The sequence below is a fragment of the Muntiacus reevesi genome, chromosome 3 (genome assembly GCF_963930625.1).
Source record: "Muntiacus reevesi chromosome 3, mMunRee1.1, whole genome shotgun sequence".
NCBI lineage: Eukaryota > Metazoa > Chordata > Mammalia > Artiodactyla > Cervidae > Muntiacus > Muntiacus reevesi.
This window is the reverse complement of record NC_089251.1, coordinates 113,358,891-113,376,044: the sequence shown is the minus strand read 5'-3', so window position 1 is coordinate 113,376,044 and position 17,154 is coordinate 113,358,891. Positions and strand designations below refer to the sequence as shown.

At 54.0% G+C, this 17,154-nt stretch overlaps 1 protein-coding gene across 1 annotated transcript in view; it reads left to right on the top strand.

The window, feature by feature from the left end:
* Nucleotides 1-13,090, top strand: part of MECR (mitochondrial trans-2-enoyl-CoA reductase) — a 37,075-nt gene extending 23,985 nt beyond the window's left edge. The window contains exons 4-10 of the mRNA XM_065930241.1: nt 2,548-2,691; nt 5,299-5,401; nt 6,638-6,740; nt 8,004-8,077; nt 10,549-10,609; nt 10,735-10,807; nt 12,671-13,090. Of these exons, the coding sequence (XP_065786313.1) occupies nt 2,548-2,691; nt 5,299-5,401; nt 6,638-6,740; nt 8,004-8,077; nt 10,549-10,609; nt 10,735-10,807; nt 12,671-12,828 (716 nt within the window). The 3' untranslated portion in view covers nt 12,829-13,090. The remainder of the gene's footprint in view (nt 1-2,547; nt 2,692-5,298; nt 5,402-6,637; nt 6,741-8,003; nt 8,078-10,548; nt 10,610-10,734; nt 10,808-12,670) is intronic.
* Nucleotides 13,091-17,154: the final 4,064 nt, after the last annotated feature.

Sequence of the window (17,154 nt, the reverse complement as noted above, 5' to 3'; positions counted from 1 at the left end):
TGGGTATATTTCCAGGAGTAGGATTGATGGATCATGTGGCAACTCTATTTTTAGTTTTCTGAGGAACCTCCATGCTGTTCTCCATAGTGGCTGTACCAGCTTACTCTCCCACCAGCCGTGTAGGAGGGTTCCTTTCTCTCCTCATGCTCTCCAGCGTTTATTTGTCAACTTTAATGATGGCCATTCTGACCACCAGTGTGAGGTGGTACCTTATTGTAGTTTTGATTTGCATGTCTCTAATAACTAGTGATGTCAAGCCTCTTTTCACATGCCTACTGGCCATCCATACATCTGCAGCAACAAAGTGATCTTAAAGCGTAAATCCAATCACCTCAGACTTACTTTTAAAATTAGAAGCTTCCTGTTCACTAAAACGAAATCCATTCTTCATGCCATGACCCAGAGTACAACACGTCACATAGAGTAAGGTTAAGTATTGTTCTGTGAAACTTTGGCTTCTATTGGGGGTGGGTGTGTGTGTGTGTACATGGACTGCATTAGAGTGTAACACGCGGTTACTGTGGGTCAAGATCTTGAAAGGGGTACTTCCCTGGTAGCTCAGATGGTAAAGCGTCTGTCTGCAATGCAGGAGACCTGGGTTCGATTCCTAGGCCAGGAAGATCCCCTAAAGAAGGAAATGGCAACCCACTCCAGTACCCTTGCCTGGAAAATTCCATGGATGGAGGAGCCTGGTAGGCCACAGTCCATAGGATCTCAAAGAGTCGGACATGACTGAGCAACTTCACTGGTTCATGACGCCCATCCAGCCAGTGCCGCATCGGCCACATCTCCAGCCACTCTTCCCACCATGGTCTCCCCTCCAGTGTGTACTTGTCCTGTTCCACTCCTATCTCTGTCCCGCCTCAAGAGTCTGTGCTTCTTACTCCACGGGAATGTTTGCGGACTGAGTGGCTGCATCTCTGGCCTTCACCTCTCAGCCTGTCCCCTCTTCAGAGAAGCTATCCCTCACTCCTCCTGTCTGAAGTCATTTTCTCCCCCCGTTTCTCTCCCTGTGTAACTTACAATGCTCATACTTACTCATTCGTGTCTCTCCTGTTCTGCTCCACTTGAGCGAGCATCCCATGAACACCAGGAGCGTGTCGTTGTTCAAGGGCCTGGCTCACAGCTGGTGTAGGATGAGTATCTGCCCAGGGAGCCAGGTAACTCGGGGCAGGTCACAGCCTCGGTTCCTGCCCTCTTGAGTGAGGCATTTAAACTGGACATTTTATCAATCTTTTGTTTGGAACTGGAATGTGGGTCGGGGGTTCAGTTCAGTTCAGTTCAGTCACTCAGTCGTGTCCGACTCTTTGCGATCCCATGGACTGTAGCACACCAGGCCTCCCTGTCCATCACCCACTCCCGAAGTTTACTCAAAGTCATGTCCATTGAGTCGGTGATGCCATCCAACCGTCTCATCCTCTGTCATCCCCTTCTCCTCCTGCCTTCAATCTTTCCCAGCATCAGGGTCTTTTCCAATGAGTCACTTCTTCGCATCAGGAACCCAAAGTACTGGAATTTCAGCTTCAGCATCAGTCCTTCCAATGAACACCCAGGACTGATCTCCTTTAGGATGGACTGGTTGGCTCTCCTTGCAGTCCAAGGGACTCTCAAGAGTCTTCTCCAACACCACAGCTCAAAAGCATCAATTCTTCGGCGCTCAGCTTTCTATATAGTCCAACTCTCATATCCATACATGACTACTGGAAAAACTATAGTTTTGGCTAGATGGACCTTTGTTGGCAAAGTAATGTCTCTGCTTTTTAATACACTGTCTAGGTTGGTCATAACTTTTCTTCCAAGGAGCAAGCGTCTTTTAATTTCATGGCTGCAGTCACCATCTGCAGTGATTTTGGAGCCCAAAAAGATAACGTCTGTCACTGTTTCCACTGTTTCCCCATCTATTTGGCATGAAGTGATGGGACCAGATGCCATGATCTTACCTTTCTGAATGTTGAGTTTTAAGGTTGGGGGTTAAGGAGCCTTTTTTCCCCTGTTTACAGGATTGTTTCATTTCCCGTATATCACGTAATCTGTGCAGCATCTCTTGGGGAGACCACTCAAAGCTCTTCTTGCCGGTGTCATCTTCATAATAGAGTAACCAGAACTCAGTCACTGTGCTCAGACTAGCAGACCAGCAAAGCCAAGGCCCACACGTAGGCCTTCGACTTCAACCTGCATGCTTTTTTTCATAATACCATCCCAAGTCACCCTGCCTTAGGTGAGAATGAGACCCGAGCGGGAACCTGGGGCTTTTTTCAACTTCTCCTGCCCTGATAATGATGTGGCGCTCTCACCCTTGGAGTCCAATAGTTTGAGATCCTCTACCTCCTGCTGTGTGACACCAGCTCAGTCTCCTGGTCACTCATGTGGGGGTAACAGTCTCCCTAACGTAATTATCACCAGGGCTCAAAGACATTCAGAAAGACCTCAAGGTTTTATTTCCCTCCAAGCGTTCCTGAAGCCCGCCGTCCTCGGCGCCCGTCCACTGAGGAGGCGGAGCTGGGGTTGGGCGTGGGGGGTCCTTCTTACTCCCCTGCCTCCCCCCAGGAACCTGGCGGACCGAGGCTGTGTTCGGCGAGGAAGAGCTCATCACAGTCCCAAGTGACATCCCTCTTCAGAGCGCCGCCACCCTGGGCGTCAACCCCTGCACCGCCTACCGGGTGCTGATGGACTTTGAGCAGCTGCGGCCAGGTAGGCGCCGCGGTGGGCCAGCAGGCGGGCTCTCCCGACTGGCGTGTGACCCACGTCCCGACCCCCGAGGCCTGGGAGCTCACGGGTGAGGGCCCGCGAGGAAGGCGGCCCCGACCTGGGCGAGTGTGTCTTTTGTTGCTTGAGGTGGAAGGATGTCAGCTTGGGGCCTGGGAAACAGGCAGAAACCCCACGGAGGAGCACACCCTGGAAAACCGCTGAGGGCTCACATTCCCTCGAGCTCGGGGTGGAATTCTGTCACTCAGCAAAAATCGTGTGGCGCTGTGCTGAGCTCTGGGGCTGCAGAGCTCAGACAAGACAGACACAGTCCCTGTGTTTTCAGTAAAATGCTGAACTTGGCATTAGTCGCGCCACTCAGCGCGGCCGGAGCGCTTTCCAGGCCACACGCGTGCCCTCCCGTGCACCGCCCGTCAGACGCGCTGGGCCGCCAGAGCGGCGAGCCGAGGGCCCCAGTCGGCCCCACCGACTGGCAGCTGACCTCTCGGATCAGCAGACCCTTCACCCGTGAAACAGGGAGGCAAGCTTCCGAGCGCTCACGGAGACGTGCCGAGCGGCCCTTAGCCCAGGGCCAGGCCTGCGGCGCAGTACAGGGGGTCCCTGGTACCATCTTCCCTCTTGATAAAGGAGGAGCCTGAGGTCCAGAGAGGTAAATTATTCACCTGAGATCACTCAGCAAGGAATGACACAGCCAGGTGTTTTAGTCAGGGCTTCCCTGAAAGTAGAGCCTAAGACGAGGACTGAGGGCAGACAGTTCCCTGGGGAGGTGACCCCAAGAAGCAAGAGTGAGGGACTGGGGCGGGCCAGGGACAAGGAAGGGGGAGAAGTCAGTGAAGGCTGGTTCCCGCCATGGGCGACCAGGGCCCAGTCCTGCTGGGGAGCCTCCAGACACCCTCACAGAATCCTCCTCAGAATTAACCTCCGGGAGAGAGGAGGCTGGGCCGGTTACCCACCACCTCCCATCCACCGTGGCTGCAGGGTTACCCTGCACACCACACATATCCGGGAGCCGGCTGGGCCCTAGAGATCTCCCAGCCCATCTCTGCCACGCTGACAAGGCGACTGAAGTGAGAGAGGCGGGAGGGTGGTCGACTTGGGTGGCAGCTGAAAGCCAGTCCCAGCTTCCTGCAGAGACAGATGCGGGTCCCCCAGCTGTGGCCGAGCAGCCCTGGGTCTCACTAGCAGAAAAAGCCAGCAGGTGTGATCTGGGGCCTTCGCTTGGATCCTGCTGCAGCAGAGGCTGTGGTCGCCTGTGTCCCCTCCCCCGAGGCCCCCTCTGATTAGGACTGTGGCTGTAGTGGTCTGATCTGGCCATTCTGACACCACCCACCTCAAGTGCCCACGCCACGCCTCCACTTTCCCGCCCCCGGGGCTGGTGTGAAACACGTGATCTTGACCCATGGTAACAAGTACCACTGTACACTATCCTCCGGTACATAGACATGTGAATATATATGTAATGGAAACCAGTTTCATGGAATGGAATGGTATTTACCCTCCCCATGTGTGATACACTCCACTATTTTTTATTCTATTTTCCTCAAATTTAACCATTAAGAAGAAAAAAGTTCCGAACCCACTAGGTTGGTTTCATTACCCCCTGGATGGGTGACAGTCTGTAGGCTGACCCTAGCTAAGAATGATGAGCCTTCTTCTTCCAGAAAGTCATCTGTCTCTAGCACGTGGTCCCTGCTGCCTCTCTAAACCTAGCTAGCATCTCAGGGGACTAGAGCCCCTTCCCAGACATGATGGCCCTGGACTCTAATGAAGAGCACCCACTGGGTGCTCCTGGGACTCCTCTTTTTATGGGGAAGAAACTGAGGTTCAAAGAGGTCAGGGCTTGCCCCACCCCGTTAGTTCCAGTTCCAGTCGGTAGAGAAGCTGGAACTCAGACCCTGGCATGTCTCATTCCAGACCCCGTGCTGTCCCAGCACAACCCGCACCTCCCCACTCGGCTCAAGTGCAAAGTTAACTGGGTTTTGATCACAGACCCTGACTCAGGAGCTGCCAGTGTCTCCACTGCAGCTCTAATCCATTTCACGGCAATAGCACGTCTTCCCTCAAGAAACCACAGGCTGTTGATAGAAAGGGACTGAGCTACAAGCTGTAAGTCGAGGCTGACCATGAGTCTTAACAGAGTTGGCCGCAGAGTGCTGTGGGAGGGCACAGGAGAAGAATCTAGGAAGGCTTCACATAGGAAGCCACACTGGAGCTGTGCTTCTAAGGACGTATAGGCTTTCAAAGCGAAGGGAGAGAGGAGACATTACAGACCAAGGAAAGAACCTAAGCAGAGACTTGATCCAAGAGCTAGGAAGATGATGAAGGATGCAAAATCATTGACACAGCAGGGGCTAAGTTCACATCCAGCGTGAACTCTGAGTTGCCGAATCCTGGCAGGCATCATGGGTGCTGTAGAGGCTTGGGGCACACTAGGAGAAGAGACCACTCTCCCGGGACTGAGACAGCTCAGCAGCCAGGTCCTGGGTCCCTTCAGAGTCTGAGGACTCCACCTCTGACCCTCTAATAGGATCCTAGGCTGAAAGCCCTTGACCTGTTACAGATCTCGACTTGAGTCTCTTCCCGGCTCCACAGGGGATTCCGTCATCCAGAATGCATCCAACAGTGCAGTGGGGCAAGCGGTTATCCAGATCGCGGCCGCCCTGGGCCTGAGGACCATCAACGTGCTCCGGGACAGGTTCGTGGGAAGGCCTTTCCAGCCTGACACCCGCAGGTGCCCGAGTGTCCACCAGGTGGCGCCCTTGCATAAGCAGCCCTCCTTTCCTGCAGCTGCTGCTCGCTAAGGGCTGAGTCAGCCTCCCGCCCTGAAGTCCAGTGGTCTGTGTAGGATGGTTTAATCACTTAGTCGTGTCCGACTCTTGCGACCCCATGAACTGTAGCCCGCCAGGCTCCTCTGTCCATGAGATTCTCCAGGCAAAAATACTGGAGTGGGTTGCCATTTCCTTCTCCAGGGGATTTTCCCAACCCAGAAATCGAACCCGCGTCTCCTGCACTGCAGGCAGATTCTTTCCCAGCTGAGCTATAAGGGAAGCCCCGGGGTGATAGGATAAGTGACTGAAATGTAAAGGGAGGGCAGGAAGGAGGTAGAGAAGGCCCTCACTCCCAACCTGAGTTTTTTAAGATGCTTGACTTCTGATAAGCCCATGTTTTCAAAACCACAGTTCACACTTGGGAATGTTTTAAGCTGTATTCCTTTCTGTGAACTGACTAACCCAAGGCCCCTGTTTCCCTTGCATTTGTGTGATGCCTTGAAGTGCACTAAATACAGATGTAAAGGAGACAGGGCAGGTTTGTCATCAGAGAGAGGAAGCCACTTGCTCAGGAAGACACAGCAAATCAACAACAAACTTAAGTTTCCCGACTCTTTCTCCATCATATCATCCAGCCTCCTTAAGCCTCACTGTTCACATACGTGGCTGGGTCCATCAGGCAAGTCCAGCCTCATTACGAGAACTGATACTCGCTCCAGTTCCCCATCCCCTCGGTTGTGCTAACAAGAATTGCTCTGTTTGCCTTGGTAAGAGGCACAGAGCCACTCGTGGGCCAGGGTATGTTTGCACAACACTCTGAAGAGCCTCTTGAAAAGACAGGGGGAAAGGAAGCGGAGTTTGTCATTTCAATAGAAGAAATCAGAAAGTGAACCAACTCCTCCCCGGGCCATATGGTTTCTAGCATCCTTGGAGCCAGTAGGAGCGGTAGAAACCACCCAGCGCTCTCTCACACCAGTGAGAAAACTGAGGCCAACAGATGCTGGAGTGTGCTGAACCTAGCACACGGGGTGTGGGTGGCCGGGCCCAGCTTCCCACAAAGAGAAACTGGGGTTCTCACACCTGTGGCAGAGGGGTCCTGGGAGCCTCTGGTGGAGAGAGTGGGCAGATGTGACCGAGGACCCTGGATTGTGTTTGGTTTCCAGACCTGACCTCCAGAAGCTGACCGACAGACTGAAGAATTTGGGTGCTGACCACGTTGTCACAGAAGAGGAGCTAAGAAAGCCTGAGATGAGAAGCTTCTTTAAGGTACTGGTGAAAAGGGACCAGGCCCATCTCGCTGAAGAAAGGCAGTCACTTGAGTTCAGAAGGCTGGGCACGAGCCCACTGTTTGTCTCCAGAATCCCCCCTCCATCTCCCCGTGGCTGGGTAAAGCCCATTCCCTCAGCCAGGGCACAGCACGCAGTAAGTACCCAGGGGCTGTGAGGGGGCAGCGCAGAGACGGGCAGGGTTGTTGTGAAGGTTTCTGATGGGCTCCATCAGCCCACACAGCCGACGTGAACCTCAGAGCTGGGCGAGGAGCTGTGGCAGAGGAGGGAAGACAAAGGAAAGAAGTCACGTTTACGAGGCACCTGCCTTATGTTTTTTTTACCTGAAAATCCCCACAAAAGCTCTACAAAGTAGGTGCCATCTGTTTTATAGATGAGAAAATGAAGACTCGGAAAAGACAAAGGACTTTACCGAGACCACACAGTCAGACGTAGTGAGGAGTTTACCAAGACCACACAGTCAGAGGTGGTTGGGTCAGGGCTGGCCTCAGCCTCTCTAGACTCAAAAGCCCCTCAACCCGCCCAGCACACCTCCCAGTGATCAAACCACATCCCAGCTCTTGTCACTGACCCCTGGCGGGGCCGGACGCACACTCACCTGAGAACATTTCTGAAGTAGTAGGTCGGCACGTCTGATATAAACCAACCTGTAAGTGCCGAGGAGAGGGGGACATGAAGTCTGTCAGGACACAGCACAGATGCCCTCTGTCTGTTCTCTCCCAGAGGTGAGTTTTGAACAGAATCCTCCCATGGACAGAGGAGCCTAGCGGGCTATAGTCCATGCAGTCGCAAAGAGTCTGACACGACTGAGCGACTCAGCAACAACACTGCTGATCCTTGGGCTTCCCAGGTGGTGCTAGTGGTAAAGAACCAGCCTGCCAAGGCAGGAGACGTAAGCGACGCGGGTTCGATCCCTGAGTCAGGATAATCCCCTGGAGGAGGGCATGGCAACCCACTCCAGTATTCTTGCCTGGAGAATCCCATGGACAGAGGAGCCTGCAAAGAGGTGACTGAGTATGCCTAAAACAGATCACAGGATTAAGCTGGTAAAGAAAAGGCCCCCACCCCAGACTGCGTTTGCAGGCCTCATGGTCCTACTTTTTCACTCCCTTGGGCCCTTGGGCCAGGGAAGTGCGGTTTGCAGCAAGCTTCAAGCCACCCTCCCCTTCCACCCCCTCCACACACACACACTCCACCCCCACAGAGGGGTAGCTCGCTCACCACAGATTCTCTGGTTTCCCAGGACGTGCCCCAGCCGCGGCTTGCTCTCAACTGTGTGGGCGGGAAGAGCGCCACGGAGCTGCTGCGGCATTTGGCGTAAGTCCCCGGCCCCTCGGCCCCAGTGCGCCGGCGCCCTCCCGGGCTGTAGCCAGGAGGACCACCAAGTGACCAAGTGCCAGTGGCCAGTGCAAGCCAAGGCCAGGTCGGCACAACCCTGGGCAGGAAGATGGGACCCTTGTCCCGTCCTAGTTATCTGGACCCGCCCCTTCAGCCTTCTTTACAGACGGCTCAGAGACGCGTCTGGCTTTGTCTTCCCGGGGACCCCAGTAGTAACTGCCTGGCCCTCTGTGAAAGGGGAGCAGTTAAGGATTCATAACCTAGGGGCATCTGAAAAAGTCCTAGCATATTAGCTTTTAAAAATAGATTCTAATTTTAAAGGTAACATCATGCTATTACAAAACATCTTGAAAGGATGCAAAAGCACAAAGGAAAAATTAGGCACAAAACTGACCTACCGCCCTGCCACAGAGGAGGATAAGTACTGTTGACAGTGTACGTCCTTTCATCCTTTTTTCCTTTCGTATAAACTTCTGGAATGGAAGTTTAAGGGACACCTCCCAACTAGAGCACCAGTGTTTGTTAACTCCTGTTTGCTAGCACTCACTTTAGCCAGGGGTACCGAGATGGCTGAGCCACCGAGGGAACCCTCTAGAATGTACAGGCTGGATGGGAAGATGGGTCATGAGATCAGAGAGCTGTGGTAACAACCACAGAGCACGTACCAGCACCAGACTGTGCAGAGTGTGTGATGTACCCCTCCCACAACTACCTGAGCACGGGGTACCGCTCCCATCCCCATCCAGACAAGGCCCGGGGAGGGTAGTCAGCTTGCCCGTGTTGCTGTGAGCCCAAGCACAGCCCTTCAGCACGGCTCCGGGCAGCCTCCGAGGCCAACCACCATCCCTGCGTGGCCCATCGTAGGACAGAGTCTTGCTCAGTGGTCACAAGTGTAGGCTTTGGAGTCAGAAAGGCTGCTGCTCACTAGCTGGGGATCTATGTGATCTAGGCAATACATGAGAAATGACCCGGGCCTCAGCCTCTTCATCAGTCAAATGAGGGGATATAAACCTTTTCTATGTCAGAAGATGAGTCTCAGGGGCTCTGAGGTCCGCACAGAGCGCTCTACAAATGAGAGGTGGGTCCCTGCTTTCTCAGCTGTGAAAGGGGCATCATCAAAGTCCTCCTTTGGGGTCACCGTGAGGACTCATTGGCCAGCACGTGAAATGCTCAGACCTGGGCTTGGCACATGGTAAGCACCCAGTAAACAGTAGCCATCCTGATTTTAAAAAAAAAAAAAGAAAAAAGTATATTTTGTACTGGGCTTTGCTGATTAGCAAACAATGTTGGATAGTTTCAGGTAAAAAGCGCACTCAGCCATACGTGCATGCATGTACGTGTATCCATTCTCCCTGGAACTCCCGTCCCGCCCAGGTTGTAAGCGGCAGCCACTCTGATTAAACCAAATGTAGTGCGGGCCCACAGAGGGAGGGCTCACCCCGCTCCCACCACGGGAGCCACTTTCCAGAGCCGGGTGGCAGATGAAGGAACCGAAGACCAAACTGGCCCCCAGCCTCAGGGACAGAGAGTTCCCTGCCCCTCTCAGCAGCTTCTGCCCTTCTGGAGTTCGCCGAGCCTCCCTTGTGTTGGCCCAGAGTGAACCCCGGCTCATCCTGCATCAGCAAACTCCTGCAAGAGCTGGGGGAGCAGCGAGGGTCACACAGGTTAAGTCAGGCACATGAAGACTTAGCTTAAGACTTGGCTTCACGTGTTTAAGATGACACAAGCCCCTCTCTGTTTGACCACTGGGGGTGTCAGACAGCAGGTCCTGACACTCACCATCGTCCTCTGCACCGTCCACACCATCCCTTAGCTGCCGAGCTGCTTCCATCTCACTGGTCCTTTGAATGAGTGTGCCCAGAGGGAGAGGCAGCGTGGCCCACTGCCCAGGGTCACCCAGGCACCGTGGGGCAGAGCCCGGCTGGACTCGGGTCATGAGCTTTGCTTAGCAGGGCACTCTTCCCTGCAGCTCTTCCTCAAAGCCTGGGCGCAGCTTAGGTCCCCACCTAGTTAGACATCCAGGTCATCTGCAGGGGGTGTCTGCTTGCCTCTTTGTTTTCTATTGTTTTTAATATAGATCCTTGCCCCTGATTTACTGGGTCTGGAGCAGGCATGGCAATCTGTTTCTATTTTTTTAACCCTTCCCAGGGATTCTGGGGGCTTCCCAGGTGGCGCTAGTGGTAAAGAACCCGCCTGCCAATGCAGGAGACGCAAGAGAAGGGAGTTCGATCCCTAGGTCAGGAAAATAGAGATGGCAATCCAGGCCAGTATTCTTGCCTGGAAGATCCCCGGGACAGAGGAGCCGGTGGGCTATATAGTCTATAGGGTTGCAAAGAGTCAGACACGCACGCGGGGATTCTGAGAACAAGGCTTAGGAACCAGGGGTGGGATAGATGATGTTGTAGCTCTGTCTCCACCTGTGACCACTCTGTTCTCTCTGGACTCCTCAGGCCTGGAGGAACCATGGTGACCTATGGGGGAATGGCCAAGCAGCCTGTCATCGCCTCTGTGGTAAGCTGGGGTCTGAACCTCACAGCTGTCTAGACTCGGGCGTGCCCCGCCCCTGGGGAGTCTGTCCCTTCAGCCTGAAGTTCTTGCCCTCAGAACCTTAGTGTGTGTCCTTCCTATTTTCACAGAGCCAGCTTATTTTTAAGGATCTCAAACTTCGGGGCTTTTGGTTATCCCAGTGGAAGAAGGACCACAGTCCAGGTGAGTGGATGATAGCCCTGTTATCAAGGGTCACACGAGAGGGCAGTGCCTACCCAGAAGTGACCGGCTGCTCTGACCCGGGAGAGGTGATCAGAAACCCCCCCACCAACCCCAAAACAGGATAAAGGATAACAGCCTCTAGAAACAGCTACAGTCAGCAAATAGTTTTAGGCTAAAGTGGGCTTGTCCGCGAGGGGACCACACTGAACAGGACAGCTCCTGCCGCCCTCCCGAGGAGCTGACAGTGGGGGAGACTGCCATGGACGACACCCCAGTAAAGAGAACAAACTCTGGAACCAGCCTGCCTGGGCTCACATCCTGCTCCCACCATTACTAGCTATAGGTTCTGCCAAGCCCAGCTATGGGACATCGGGCAAGGTACTTAGCCTCTGCCTTGGTTTCAGTGTCATAATTATTGGGACTTCCCCGGCGGTCCAGTGGCTAAGACGCCTCTGCAGGGGGTTGTCATTCAGTCGCCAAGTCATGTCAGACTCTTTGAGACCCCATGGACTGCAGCACACCAGGCTTCCCTGTCCCTCACCACCTCCCGGAGTTTGCCCAAGTTCATGTCCATTGAATTGGTGGTGCCATCCAACCAGCTCATCCTCTGCCGCCCACTTCTCCTCTTGTCCTCAGTCTTTCCCAGCCTCAGGGTTTTTCCCAGTGAGTCGGCTCTTCCCAGCAGGTGACTGAAGTATTGGGGCTTCAGCTTCAGCATCAGTCCTTCCAATGAATATTCAGGGTTGATTTCCTTTAGGATTGACTGGTTTGATCTCCTTGCGGTCCAAGGGACTCTCAAGAGTCTTCTGCAGCACGGGGGTTCAATCTCTGGTTGGAAAACTAAGATCCCACATGGCCTCAAGTCTCAATCAAAAAAAACAATTTTTTTTAACAGTCGTAATTGTTAAAACTATTGTTAGCAATGTTTGACAGAGGCAGAAACTGAGGTTTAGAGTGGCTAAGTCGCTTGCTTCAAGTCACCCCCACCTAAAGAGTGTGCAGCCAGGACGTGAACGGCAGTCGCTCTGACTCTAGACCCAGAGCCAGACACGCTCTCCTTCCTCTCCTGGAGGACAGGTCCCCCTGAGTGTGGCCACCATCGCTCCCAGGCTGAGCCTGAGGAATGATGTGGCATTCCCCCAGTGAAGGAGAGGGGAGTGGTCCTGTGAACGGGGTGTTTCAAGCAGAGAAAACAGCATGTGCAAAAGGTCATGAGAGAGGGCGGGAAGCTGGACTGCTCGGTTGTGACCGGATTAAGGAAGGCCTTATAATCCTCTTTAAGGAGCTCAGACTCTATCTTAAAGGGAAATGGGAAGCATGGAAGTGTTTCAAGCAGGAGATACAATTCAGTTTGAACACTGAAGGAACTATGAAAAAGCGCTTCTCAGCCAAGGCCTTCACTTTCATTTTCCTTTGCCGTCCTGGGTCCCTAAGTGAGAGGCAGGCCCCTGGAAGGGACCCTGGTGGCCTCAACAGGAGAGGTTCTGAGGGAGTCTTGGGCTCTCAGGGAAGGCTCTCTGCCCCCAGCAGAGCTCATCTGTCTGTGCCAGGCACCACCCATCCCCTCGTCGTCCTCTGGCTTCCTGCCCTCGCACCATTCGGGCCTCCCAGCTACACCCAGTCAGGTTCTGTGGGTCTGAGCCTCGCAGCGACCACTCGCCGGCCTGTCAGCTCCCGGGGCCGCCGCCCGCACCCTGACCCCGCCCTGGCTGTCACTGTCCCGAACACGGGTGGGAACCAGGCCACCGCCACGGCCAAGCCCGGGCCTCTCGCCACGGGAGAGGCCTCCCTGGAGCCCAGCTCCAGCTCCTGCCAGCAGGCAGGCCCACGGGTCACCTCCCCACACCCTCCAACTTCCCACAGACCAGTTCAAGGAGCTGATCCTCACGCTTTGCGCTCTCATCCGCCGAGGCCAACTCACGGCCCCCGCCTGCTCCGAGGTCCCGCTGCAGGACTACCCGTGTGCCCTAGAAGCGTCCACGCAGCCCTTCGTGTCTTCAAAGCAGATTCTCACCATGTGACGTGATAACCCCAGAGCCAAGCAGGAGGGGAGATGGAGCAGCAGGACTGGTTCGGGCCCTCCCCCCACCCCCCAGAGGGGCCTCCACCATCCACAGGCTATACCTCTCCTCACTGTCCCTTCTGGCCCAGAGAACTGGGGGCCAGCCTCAGGGTATTGAATAAAGTCTGAACTTCCTAGGAGGAAAAAAACAAAAAAAAAATCAGCAGAAGTCCTCTCTGGAGAAGGACCATCCCCTGCACTCGCCATCTCCCAGCACGAAGAAGCCACCCTCTGCCTGTGTCCCAGCGGCATGTCCAGACGGCCCTGAAAGCTACGCCTGGGCGGGACGGGCAGGGCACAAGAACCAGTCAGACAGATCTCTGCCCTCCAGCCGTGCCAGCCCAGGGGAGAACCTTCTAAAAAGGAAGGTTTGACTCGTTCTCCGGTGGCCTGCGGCTCCGTCTGGGGCGGGGGGGGGGATCAGCTCCAAAGAGGAATGAATGCCAGGCTGAGAAACCAAGGAAATGGGGCCTCTCGGTGGCTGGACCATGCCCAGGGCACTTCCATTCTAGCTAGGGAGATAGACACATCAGTGGTTACACCTGAGGTCATTTTACCCCCAGGGGACGCTGGATTGTCATATGAAGGGCTGCTGCTAGAGTCTTGTGAGTAGAGGCCAGCAGTGCCGGCGTCAGCCAGGGCCCGTCACCCCGAGTGTCCGCAGTGCCGCCGTGGAGAAGCCCCGCTTCACCCCACAGGTCCCACAGTGGTGGTCACAGTGATGCACGCGCTAAAGAAGACCCGTGTGCGGTGCTGTGAGCACCTAACCAGGTCCTGTCCTAGGCCTTCCTCGGGGGGAGCTTGAAAGCGGGCCCTGAGCAAGGCATTGGTTTATTCAGACGGCGAAGAGCTTGACGCTACGTGACTTTTGGGTGTTTTGCTTCATGATCCACTCACCCAAAGCAAAGCACTAGAGACTGGAGGGTGTCTCCTTCATCACCCGGCCCTCTGTCCCTGAGCTCCAGAGCCTCGCTGGGGAGGACTTGCTGAGAGCCAGGTGCGTGCCTGAAGCCAGGGCTGCCTATGAGTGGCGTGGGACTGGCCCGCAGGTAGCTTTATCTACTCACGAGGCCACTTTACGGAGGTGTTCAGAGGGCCATGGGGACACAGCAGATCTGCTTGAGGGTTTAAGGAAGCCCCCCGCCCAGAGGAAGTATGGTCAGAGCCAGTCTCGAGGCCCAGCAGGAGGAGGTGTCCCAAGCAATGCCAGCAGCACACATGAGAGCCTGCCCATCACAGAACTGCCAACAGGTGAGTATAGCTGCCACCGCGGGTGCAGGGGCGTCGGAAGACTGAGTGGGAGCCTGCCTTCACAGCAGGAAGACTCAGGACTTGCCCTCAGGCCATGGGGAGGTGCTGGTGGGGTTAAAGCAGTGGAATGATGGGGAAAACTGGGTCTGGAAGCTACGGGATGCTCCGGTTTAGTTGCACACCAGCACATACGTGGGCCCCGGCGTCATCCTCCTTTCTTTGGGAGCATCTTGTGTGTCCTCTGGAGAAAAGGACTCGGCTTCAGCCTGGGACTGCGGAAGGTCTGCAGGTGCCCTCTCGGTTAACATTTGCTACCTTGTACACCTGGGCTCAGATTCAGCCCCAATTCACCCAAGTCTCTCCTGTTTTCTGTCCTTGAGGTTCGTGGGATAGATGATTTGTGCAGCTGGTCAATGTGGGCAAGTGCAGAAGGTCTGCAAGGGAGGGGGAGGCCACCCAAAGGTACGGGAGTGTAGGTTAGGATGAGGTTGGTCAGGAGGACTCCACAAGCTTGGGCTCAGGGGCTCTGATGAGCCTGCAGCGATGGAAAAGGATCTGGCCCCTAGTAGAGACTCAGAGGGGGCAGACAGGAGGGAGGAGGGTTCATAACACAGCACAGAGACCTCGTGGGTGGGAGGAGGGTGTGCAGAGTCCCCTGAGAGTAGCATCTCTGGGGGTCTGGAGATGATTTGGGGGGGTGGAGGAGCTACACCATGTGGCATGTGGGATCTTAGTTCCCCAACCAGGGATCAAACCCATACTCCTTGCATTGGGAACATGGAGTCTTAACCACTGGACTACTAGGGAAGTCTCTGGAGCTGACAGTTGCCCTGGATTTAAAAGATGATATTTTCTCAGGCAGGGAAGGGAGACAAGCATTACAGACCAAGGGACAGGTTTAAGCTAAGGCAGAACATTTATGTCAAAATCTACTCCTTTTCCCCAGATACCATTCTGCTTCTAAGAATTAAGGCTGATGACTTTTAGGTGGGGACATGGGAGGCTGGAATAAACACTTTCCCCGCCTCCCTAGCAGCTGACAAGATCTGGCCCGTGTGATGCAGGGGGCGGGGGATGCAGGCAGAGGTGGGAGGTGTCTGTTTCTTAGGAACCTCTTTAAAATAAAGCTGGCATCCATCCTGTACCTTTTTCTTCCCCTTCCACCTTCCCCCTCACCAGGAAATGAACATGGAATTTGCATAGCGATCTTTGACCATGTTGAGAACGGAACAGCAACAAAATCAAAGGAGCCTGGGTCCATGAGACCCAGAAACCTTGACTGCCCACCTCAGGACTTGAGAAATAAGCTTCTGTGTTATTTAAGCCCCTAGGCTTTCTCTGAACCTACTCCTAACTGATACATATTGTCTGGTTTAATTTATATTGAAATCATGTCAGCCCATCTGAAGCTGAAAATTTCACAAAATCACAACCTGAATAGTGGCAGTTTGTGATTACTAGCTAAGGAATTCGAACTTTACCCTGTGGGCAGTAGGGAACAAAAGATTTCTGAACCAGATCAGAACTGTGCTTTAGAAAAATCCCGCTGGCAGCAAGTTGGGGGACAGTTTAGAGGCACTAAAGAAAGATAATCAGAAGCTCCCAGATAAGGAAAGTCTCCCTAAATTCTGAAGACCAATATAGGGATTACCAACATTTAATGAGGCCAGCAGAGGAAAGGAGCCTAAGACAAAACAGTGTCAGGAGAGAATCTGACTTAAAATGGATCATCTCTTACTTAACAAGTACAGGGGGGAAAAATCTAGTACAGTATATTGTTTTTAATTTTCAGGGCATGTGGAGTTGGGACAGCTCTTCTAGCCCACCAAGTAAAAAATATCCTTCTTAAATGGCGGAAGGAGGAAACTTTGGCTCCAGGAGACTAAAGGATGACAAACGGGCATGACCTAAACCAAAGGCTGGGTGCTCCTGAAGCCCTGAAGCTTCATGCCTGGCTCTCCCTGTTCCCTTCCAGTAGCATCCGCCCTGCAGCTGCCTACATCCATGGCCTTAATATTGATGACTGTCTGGTGTGTTGGGACACCAATTAACCCTGCTGTCCTCAGGGAAAGACTGAGGCCCAGAAGGAAAAGTTTCTCGCATTAACCTGTGGGCATTAGGCATCTCAGTCCTGGTGCCTTGCGGCTCTCATGCTCCGCCCCACGGTTCCATGCCCTGGGCGGGACGCTGGAGCCAGCCAGGACAGCTGGAGGCAATGGTGGGAGGAGAGAGGCTCAGTCCTGGCACCGCACCTGCCTGCAGGTGAAGGCAGGAAGGCCCTGGGAAGCAGGTGAGCTGACACTACCTGACGGCGAGGAAAGCTCGCCCTGTGTCCCTGGCACTGCGGTGTTCAGACACTTCCACATGCACTGTCATTTGATTTTTATAGCTTCCCTGTGTCATTGGGGTTTTACTATGACCACTTTTCCAGGAGAGAAAGAGAGGAGGGGAGCTGCTCAAGGCCACACATCAGGAAGCGAGCTGGCACCACAAGCCAGGCCCCCTGACCCTATCTGGTCACTGGGCCAGTCAACTCCAGTTCCTTTGGCCCTGAGTTCCCTCTTTTCTCAGGACTCCTTGATTTTGCTCAGTGATAAATGACATGTCACCCAGTTTCCCTGAGTCTACATCTCATGGAGAAGCATGGGAAAAAGGAGAATCAGGAGGCTACTGAAGCAGTCCAGTTGAGAATTCATTCACTTATTCATTCAGTAAATAGTTTGAACACCTGTTATGTGAAAGGCACTGTCAAAGGTGCTAGGGATACAGCAGGAGACAAAAAATCCTGGCCCCTGATACCAGAGAGCTTACATTCTGGTGGAAGAGAAAGACAGTGAACGTGTGAATAAGTGAGGTAATTACAGAGCACGACAAGCGCTGTGAGAGGAAAAAATACAGTGGTTTCATAGTGGCAGGGATGGGGCGGGGGTGGGGGAGGTACTCCAGAGAAGGTGGGCAAGGAACATGTGAGCCCTGAATAAGTCAGCCAGATTTTCAGGCTGGGGGAGCAACATGTTTAAAGCCCAGTGTCTGA